The following is a 9,747-nucleotide window of genomic DNA, read 5'->3' as shown; positions in this document are numbered from 1 at the left end:
TTGAGAATAAGGAAAAAACTTTAGCGCTCTAACCAGAAATCAGAACCCAACGTTATTCAAGCTATACATATCTATTTTCTTGCACGTCATGCATGGTATTTGTGTAATCAATGCCATTCGCTTTCCTATTTTTCTTCCTTTTTTAATGGCTTTCCACTCATTTCCACCCCCACCAGGACCCCAGAAAACCAAATAATTAAATTAAAAGGGGCAAATTCAGTTGAAATGAGATTATTTTCCTAATCTAAAACATCTCAACACATTGTAATGAGCCTTTAGAGTTGCAGGGCAATTCATTTACTTATGGTACACACTATGGTTTATAGCCTCTTTGGTCATCATTTCAAATGTAGAATCCAATTAGACAGTCACATAACAAACGTACCTGAAGATGCTGAAGTACAGATGTTCAACAGTTCATGTTAAGATATACACTGAAAATCTGAGCAGTTTTCTGATTCAGTTACATATCTGTGCTAGTCCTTTTCATACCATCGTCCATACAGAGCAGCTGTCAGTAGGCCGTTAGAAGTTCTATTTTTGCTTAGGAAATAGTGGTTGTTTTTCCAGCCCATGTGATCAGCAAATTCCAAGGTAACGCCAGATGTTAGCAGTAAAGGAAAGATATAAGGAGTACTCATATTTCCCCATAGCTGGAAATCTATCAGAGCAGTGGCATCTGTAACCTCCTGTCCGCAAGTGCTAAAGCTGAGACCTCCACATTTTACTAATGCACAGGCCTGGACGTAGTATATGCCATTCACTGTATGGAGCCCATCAAAAACTCCTAAAGCATATAATTCATCAGTTAAAACATCTCTCTTATAATTTAAGTAGCAACAAAGAGTATTGGCACAAACCTGAAGTTCTCCTTTTTCCGCCCATACAGGAACAAAAGTAAAATTGTCATACATCATTTCTGCATAGAAGAGGGGAGGTAACTGTTCACTTCCTTTCTCTGATACTTTGCCAGGGGCCTCTTGTCCTTCCATAAAGCAAACTTGGTCATCCACTGAGCTGCTTGTAAAAGTATTGCATGAATGATATCCGTTCTCTTTGAATCTTTCACTGTGCTCCAAATCGGTTCTGTAATCTGTGCTAATCACGGGAATTTCTGCTACTATGAGCTTGCCACCGTAACTTTCCATGTTGTGGTAGATAAATGATTTGACTGGAGTGTATATGCCACTCCCTGTCATGCCCAAGGTAGGGTGGTGGATATTAGCTGCTAAAATATTGACATTGAAAGCTGTTGCAAAAGCTTGTTGAAACTCTACAGCAGACAGGAGTGGGAGCTGGTTCATCCAGGCAGTCGGATATACAATTTGTTTTACGTTGTATTGTCTGATTAGATTCACTGCAGGCTCAAAGAAGAGTATATCAAAGCAAGTAAACATACCAAACTTGCCAGCAAAAGGGGTATCAAAGAGCTTATAGTCAGGCTCTGGAGGGCTATCAAAAGCATATTCAAAATACAGATTGTGTTTACGATACGTGGCTACAAGCGTACCAGCATCACTGAACACCACGTTGGTATTGAACTGGTATCTTCCATCGCTTGGACAGCGAGGGTCAGCGTGCTCACAGGGTTGCTTAGTTCCTAAGTTTGCCACAAGGAATATTTTGTTCTTCAGTGCCATGCAGCTCAGACGTTGAAGAACCTAGAAACAGGAAATAGAGAGGAAGTTTTACTTCAGCAACATACTTAATGCTTTTCAAATTATTGTTTTCAGCTGGAATTTGAACACACAAACTTGTCTGTAAGGTTGAAACATAATGATGATTTCATGATGAAAGATACTGGAAATATCTTTCTAGACCAAAAAATACTTCAGATATTAATTTCAGAATGGCCTTAAGAAATTATGAGTTTTATTTCCTGCAAAATAAGTAAATAAATCTCTCTACTTCAAGGGCTTTAATTTTCAGCAGCTTCTGACCGTTGCTGGAACATCAGTGGCTTTAAGATACCGTAAAACAACTGAAAGCTTTGAGAAGACAGTGCAGCTGATTTGTGTGTGCCTTTAGAAAAGCAAATTTCTAATACTTATTATTTGCACCTGCAACAGTTTGTTCCTGCAACTACTTCAGAATTTTTTACTATAAACTTATTAAAAAAAAATTACTACCTACAACTCACAGAAGCAGAGATGTAAACACATTTTGCTTAGTTGTAGAAAAGAAATACTGAACGTTACAGGCTATGGTACTATTGGGATGTTTCTTCCAGCCCACAGAAAGCTGTATAATAACTGCCATTTATTTTCCTTGAAGGTAAGACTGCCCAGCCTGATGCACCATGGTGCACGCATTCGAAGCTAAATCTGAACAAGTATAAATAACCCACTAGAACTTAAATCATTTTCCTAAGGTTCACCCCTAAACTACATAGTAGTAGGAGGAAGGAGGAAGTTTTTCACTCAGAGGGTGATGATGTGCTGGAACAGGCTGCCCAAGCTGGCTGTGGATGCCCCCGTCCCCAGAGGCATTCAAGGCCAGGCTGGACGTGGCTCTGGGCAGCCTGGTCTAGTGGTTGGTGACCTGCACTCAGCAGAGGGGTTGAAACTCAGTGATCTTTGAGGTCCTTTTCAACCCAGGCCACTCTATGATTGTATCATATGATAATGTTGCTCAGGAAGAACGCAGTTTGCTGGCTTCTGAGGCCCAGAGCTCTTGAAATTTCTTTCCATAGCACCGTACCATCCAGATCTATCAACCACCTTAAATCAGACTGTGCAGGTATTTCTGAATAGCTTTTTAGGTTATGGTGGGCTACCGTTGTAGTCTAAAGCCATGTGTTTATATAAACTTACAGCTTCAGAACATTTTGATGTGTAATTTGCAGGTCACCTCTTCTGTAATTAGCATTCCATCTATGTTAAGTTGTGACTTCTATTATGCTGTTGCAGGTCCCTTCCTGTTACTTGAGCCAATCAATTCACACGCAATCAAATGAGGCAGAATGTTCTGAAGTCATTGCATCCATAGAATGCTTGGACTACTTAAACTGAGTAACACGAAAGTATCAAATGAGAATAGTATGATATTGTTTTATTAAAACTATGTTAAAAATAAAATCCAAAACTACTAGTAATGTATCTTATTAGATTGCCATTTTTTAGGTTGGAGAGAGGAAGTTTAAAAGCCCAGAAGACTCAAAAGCAAGCTGAACTTCTTCCATGTATCTATCCGAAATCTGCTTCTAAGAATGAAACCAGCATAAACAGTCTATTAAAACAATCTGGTAACTATGAGTTGTTACACTTCTTCCTTAATTCCCTAAGAAAAACTAGATTTCTGCGCTTGGAGCACAAATTTAGCATTTAGTTGTTCCGCTTCTCCACAGGAAACATGTCTACATTTACCTCTGTGTCATTGAACAAATACTTCTCTCTGCATGGATTCCACTTCACAGAGTCGGAATGCGGAACAAAATCTAAGTAAGGATAAACTGATCTCCTTGTGAAGTTAAAGCCATGGATTCCATCTTCAGGAAAAACGATGATCTGTGCCCCCTGTATGTAAAACAAAGGCATGTTTTGTCGGAATAGCAAAACCAACCTAAGTATGAAATGAAAAAAGGGCAGTCTTTTGGGTGAAGAGAGCTAAAGAAAGTTAAGGATAACTCAGGTATGCTTTGATTTGAATGTAGTTTGAAAACATCATTTCTTTGACAAACATAGTAGGTGTAACTGTGTTTAAAAAAAAAAAACAACTTGTTTAACCTGACTCAGCTTTACCTTGAGAAATAAATGATCTGGCATTATTTTAGGGGCATGCAAATATGAGCAAACTTCATCTAAATTCTTAGCAGAAATTGTCTCCTTCTAGATGAGTCATAAGAACATTATTACTCAGGTTAAAAAACTAGTCGGGTTAAAGGCTTAGTTTTGTTTTCAGAACCATGCCATTTATGGATGAAGTCTAGGAAAGGTGCAGTACCTGCATCAAATGCGCAGCAACTGTGTCAAAGGTGCAGCACAACTTGAGTGCAGCCTATATACCTTGATTAGGTACGCAGGGCTGGAGAGGGCACTGGCAGTACTGTTTTCAGAAACAGTTTGACTGTGGAAGCAGCACGCGCCCTAGCAGCCGTGCAGCCATCACAGGTCTAGGCTGGCACTGCCTAAAATGATGGGACAGCTGTTCTTATAAAAAATATATTAATTCCATTTAAATCAGACAGCATCAGTCACTCAAATCCCCACAACTTCTCAAAAGTCGGTTCAAAGGTGCTATCTTTGCTACTGCTTTGGGATAATTTATGTTATCTCAGATGCAGTACTGCATAGAAATAGCTATCGTGCTTCTGGACTGCAAGGCCTCATAACCTGAATTTCTCAAACAAAAACCAAAAAATCCACATTTTGAATTTATGCAAAAAATGGTAGTTCTTCTGTTCCAAAAAAAAAAAAAATTGTGTAACTTCTAAGTCACTTCTTCTCTGCATAGGGACAGTAAAGCCTGCTTCTTCTGGCTAGAACCACACTGAGCTTTCTTCAGGAGGAAGGGAAAGGAGGCTGTGCATAAGAACTGCCAGAAATACCAGCCTTTCTACTCTGAATATATTTAGACTGAGTACCACCCCACGGAGGGAAGGGGAAAGGAATGGAAAACTTTACTTCCACAAAGCTGTTAATGGTGGAACATTCATTTCCAAGGCATTAAACTTCGGTGTTTAAAAACATGCAGGAATTTCCATTGAGAGTGCTGGAATGAAATCAAAGCCGAAGACAGAAAACAGTCTTTTAATAAAAACATTCCATTGAAGAAAACAGAAAGGAGGTGGGTATCCAGATTAAAATAGAAAATTGATTTCCCTATACTAAACTATAGGTACATTTTTTTCCAAGCTTGGAATAACTCAAGTCAGACAAGCTGCTAATGGGCCTGATTTTTTTCAGAGCTGCTGGTGGGTCGGATTATCTGAAAAAACAGACCATACTTCTGTATATAAATATGGCTGTAGTTGCCTGGGAACACAAATGTGAAAGCTTATCCTCAAATAGCCCTTACTCTACATATACGTAGGACACGCACAACAGCTGCTAAGCCACGGCATACCTGTCTTGCAGCAGCCACTACTTGCTGCTCATAGATGTCCAGGTTTCTGCCCATGAGCTCCAGTGCAGACTGTCGATCAATGAGGGCTGCTGGGTTAGGACTCAGGATGGACTCATGTTCGTACACAGCAGCGACGTAACGTGCCTCCTCCTTAACTCTTCCTGAGACAACTTGATAGCAGAAAAAGCAGACAGACAGCTTCCAGCACAGATCCATCATGTCATATGCCATAAATCTAGAGCAAAAAAAAAAAACCAGGTGTGGAGAGGGGGGAGCTTCAGTGACAACTCATGCCAGGAATTTACATTTAATATTAAGCATGGACTGTTACTGAGACTCTGCAGTGTTTGAACTGAGTGTGTTGTTTTTAAATGTGCATATTGTTTCTACAACTTCACTCTGTGATGTTGCTTTAAAAAACCTCTTTTTGCTACATATGTAGTTGCACTGTCTCCTTGCTTGATCTCCCTTTGCAATTAACGTTCTCGTTCGTCTATATCTCTACTGCAGCGTGTATCGCAGTATCTCTGGGAGAAGTTACAAGCAGCTCACAGATGTGCACTTTCTCCCCCAGCTGGTAACGATGGTGGTTTACAAGTAGCAATTCCTAAAACTACTTGAACACTGTATTTAGGAGACAAGTAGCAACATATAACATTTTATCTATTCAGACAAATGCCCAAAGCATTTGAAACTACTTCTGCATTTATTCATTTTTTCATCACGGGAATGGCTCTTCTGATGGATTCTGAATTTTCATTTCATTCCAACTCTGCGCATGTGATAAATAGACTCATTTGGCTTTTTTCAACATTTATGAAAGGTTTAATTCTTTTATTTCTTTTCCCATCTAGTTCAATCCCCTAGACCTCACTAGCAGCCGGAAAGACATTTCCTTGAGAAGAACACGTTTGTTGTATTCTCTCAATGGAGAAATCCCCTTATGCTCCAAACTTTTGAGGCTGTGCAGCAGAAACAAATGAAGAATTATAGAGGCTGGAAGGCTGGAGCACCCTCTCCGCTATGGGCTCCCCATGTAGCCTTTTCGACCCCTCGAGTACATCCTGTTCTTACACAGAAGTCAGTGACTGTGCAATACTTACGAAATAAAGCAGAAATGACACATTCTTCAGAATTTAATTAGATTAATGAGAATTCAGTATCTGTCACCCCTGTGTTAATAGCATTAAGAAATTAAATGCTGAATATCTGCGACACTGAAAGAGCACGAAGGAGAGGCACGCTGATGCTACATACTGTTGGCCCACAGCATTCAAGTTCAGTTACCGACTCTTTAATTGGATTTCTTCTTTGGAAACACTAATCCAGGAAAAAATGTGCTAAAACACCATGTTTTTCAATCCTGGTGACCCACAACACCCTGAACTTTTCCAAAGCAAATATGACTAGCTTTCTCTAGCTCTCATTAGGAGGAGTTCAATGGGAAAAAGAGATCAGTTTTAAACTAGTCCCACTTTTATTTTTTCTTATTCACGTCACAACAAAAGTAGTTTTCTACCTAAAAAAAGAAAGTCTAGGCAAGCTAACTTCAATTCCAGAATGAAAGGCGGATGATAATCAATGCTCTATATGGTATAGCTTTTCTTTCTTTTTTTTCCCCTCATTTTTCCTAAATGCCAACTTGTTCAGTACTTAGCAATGAGCAATTTGAAGTGTGTAGGAATCTATTCAGAAAGCATTTGCTAAGTAACATCTTAATTTAAACCACCTGTTCATTTCCACAAGCTCTACGTGCAATACTCATTTGAGAGCAACACAATCCCGTGTAGGACAGGAAAGTCCTGTGCCTGGATTAGACAACAGATTTGTTTGCTCAATGAAAAATTTCATAATATGTAATAACGCTTATCAGGGTCTAGATGTGACTTAGCTATTAGATGCCGCTAAGCTCAACTATCTGTTCATTTCTCTTGACCTTGAATTTGACTGTGTGTCCATATGTACATGCCTTCAGCAGTGAACTTAAGTTACCTAAAGCAGAATAGAAATAGAATACAGCACTGGCATCTCTGGAAACAGTCGTGTTAAAAATACTCCATTTGTATAAATAGTTTTGACAGTGATGTACAGTAAGTTCTTCTTGCTATCCTACAGTACGCTCCTTGAGGAAAAGAGTACTTAAGGGGAGTGATTTGGCAATGCACGTCAAAACCTGAGGCTCCGATTTTGTCCTATGCAGCTCTCTGCTTTGCTAATGAGATCTAATCAGAATTCAGCAATACCCAGATGCAAGAAAATATATAAAGCAGTAGCAGGAAAAAGAGTAGTAGAGAGACTGGAAGCCTCTCACTGTTAGGGAAGCCAATGAAAATAAACACGCTGTAGCACTTCAGTGACAAAACTGTCTTTTCTATCTGTCATCCCTTCAAAGCCAAAATGCCTATTTAGGACAGGAATGGGTTCACATCAGCTGTTCCTTAACAAAGTTGTCCACTAAGATGTGATTAGAATTCTTCACTACTAGCAACGGAAAAACTTGCAGTTTCAGATCACAGCATTGAATTGCCATGTATTATATACGTCTTATAAGCCAAACATACCAACACAGAAAATTAACAGGGCATCCAAAAGAAGAAGGGATTCATGTTAGTATCTCAAATGTTTCCAGCAAACAGAAAATAAACCATGGCTGAAAAATGAGAATTCTCCAAGTTCATCAGTGAAAAGCAACAATTTTATTTTTTTTTTATTTCTCTAATGGAAAGTGCTATGCTATCTAACAAATCCTTTCCCTGAAGAGAGGATAATTTGTTTAGGCTCTACAGGGCTGTCAGCTCACCTGAGTCACAACTTTAAAAAAAAAAAAAAAAATCACAACCTGAAATGCTTTATAATTTAATCTCTTTTCCCCTTTCCTGTAATTTACATGATCTCTTGCCTGGCAGCTGTACTTCAGTATGATCAACTTGCAAACCCACCTGCAGGTATTTCATAGCCGTATTACCAGCACGCAGTTGCAGTATTCTCGTTGCAGTACTACACACAAAAGGTGACTGGTGTTTTGAGTTCAGATGCTAATTCATACAGTCCCAGTTACAGTGCAGGATGCTTTCCTATTGAATTTTTCAGAGCCACCTACTCTCAGCACAGTGGTTAAGTGCAGCACCCAGACACGAGTTTTACAACAGCTTTGGAAACTTAACAGTTTGTCAATTCTCAGCACACATGGATCTATACACAGAGCAAAGCAATATACACTCTGCTTCTTAGCACTTTTATACTTCGAAGAATAGACTGTAAAAAACAAAAGCAGCGCTTGTCCAACTCCTCTTAAGTGAGTAATAGCAAATGCCTGGTAAGCTATATTAACAGCGATAACTACCAGGCAAAATACTAAATTTCCTAAGAAATAAAAGTCTTTTTTTTCAGTTGAGTTATGCTCACAAGTTATGCAGTGTTGCTGACATTCAATATACATAGGTTGCTCCAGAAGTAATACCTCCTATTCATTTCCATACAACAAAGAGCACAAAAAAACTATTTGAACAAGTTACCAGTTTGAAAAAAAAACAAAAACAACGCTACTTTTTCAACATAGTCACCACCATGAGCACTGCATTTTCAACAGTGATGAACAAGAGCCTGCATGGCACGCATAAAAATCTGTACCAGCGGAGGTGACCCATTGCTGAAATGCATCACCATTGCCTTGCTGTGCTTGCATCCACCGGTTGTTCTCCATAAACATTCAGCAAGCACTGATGCATTTCAGTGGGTGCCATTCTTTTCTGCATGGAGGAACTCAACGACACACCTCTGCTTCATCCACACTTAGCTGCCATTCAGGCAGACTGCCCCTCTGCTGCCATCTGTCACACGGCAACAACGTGTAATGGAATACTGGTCGGAAGGTTCAACTCTACTGCCATACCACCATCTGTCGCTGACATCATTAGCCAACATAACATAGGAGGCACTACTTTCAGAGCAGCCTTCGCATAAATATACAAGCACATAAACATGGATATAAAAAAAGAGTATCCCACTAACCCTTTTTTTTTTTTTCCCCCACACTGACTTCTCTCATCTACTGAATTCCATGCTGTCTCTTAATGTTTAACTACGTGTTATAATGGTGTTTTTCTTTTGGCAACACTTTCATAGCTTAGGGTAAACACACCTCCTGCTTCCATTTCTGTTAAGCACTTATTCCATAGGTAATGCATTATGTAACCTCGCACTGGCTTCTTGCCTTTTAAATCCAAAGACACAGCTATGAATGTTTTGCTTTATAATTGAGATATCCGTATACCCAGCTCCTGCACAGTCTGAGGCCAAATTCAGCCTGGCTATGCTAGGCCCCACGAGCAGCACAAGGCGCGCCACTTCAGGGCCATGCGAAGGGGGCAGCACAGGTAACACGGTGGGCAAGGCAGGCAGAGGAAGCACCTCGCTCTCTACCCACGTTCCTCCTGAGGAGCACAGCAGGCCGGAGCCCCTCACCAGCACCCACCTGTCCTCCGCCCTGCTCTGCGCCACAGCTCCCCCCGGGCCGTTGGCGCCGCCGTTTAACAGCCGCGCACGCGACGCAAGGCACCCGCCCCCTGCCGGCACGGCCGGGAAACGGCGGCAGCCATGTCTCGCCTTCTGATTGGGTGCCCGCTCTGGCCAATAGGAGCCCCCTCACCGCCTGCCCGTGGCGTGAGAGGCGGAGAGTCCTGG

General features: G+C 40.6%; 1 protein-coding gene across 3 annotated transcripts in view; it reads right to left on the bottom strand.

Moving 5' to 3' along the window:
• Positions 1-9,694, bottom strand: part of BTD (biotinidase) — a 15,308-nt gene extending 5,614 nt beyond the window's left edge. Inside the window, exons 1-4 of one of the 3 annotated variants that reach the window (XR_002436057.1) lie at positions 9,539-9,694; positions 5,065-5,299; positions 3,366-3,515; positions 386-1,661 (exon numbers count right to left, since the gene is read on the bottom strand). Coding sequence is in view for 2 of the 3 variants with exons in the window: in XM_021389030.1 (XP_021244705.1) it covers positions 477-1,661; positions 3,366-3,515; positions 5,065-5,295 (1,566 nt within the window). In the remaining variant the exon portion in view is untranslated. Of the gene's footprint in view, positions 1-121; positions 1,662-3,365; positions 3,516-5,064; positions 5,300-9,538 lie in introns of those variants that run through there. The other 2 variants (XM_021389031.1, XM_021389030.1) reach the window with 2 other exon arrangements.

The sequence above is a fragment of the Numida meleagris genome, chromosome 2, assembly GCF_002078875.1.
Source record: "Numida meleagris isolate 19003 breed g44 Domestic line chromosome 2, NumMel1.0, whole genome shotgun sequence".
In the NCBI taxonomy this organism is placed as follows: domain Eukaryota; kingdom Metazoa; phylum Chordata; class Aves; order Galliformes; family Numididae; genus Numida; species Numida meleagris.
This window is presented reverse-complemented; position numbering and strand designations above follow the sequence as displayed.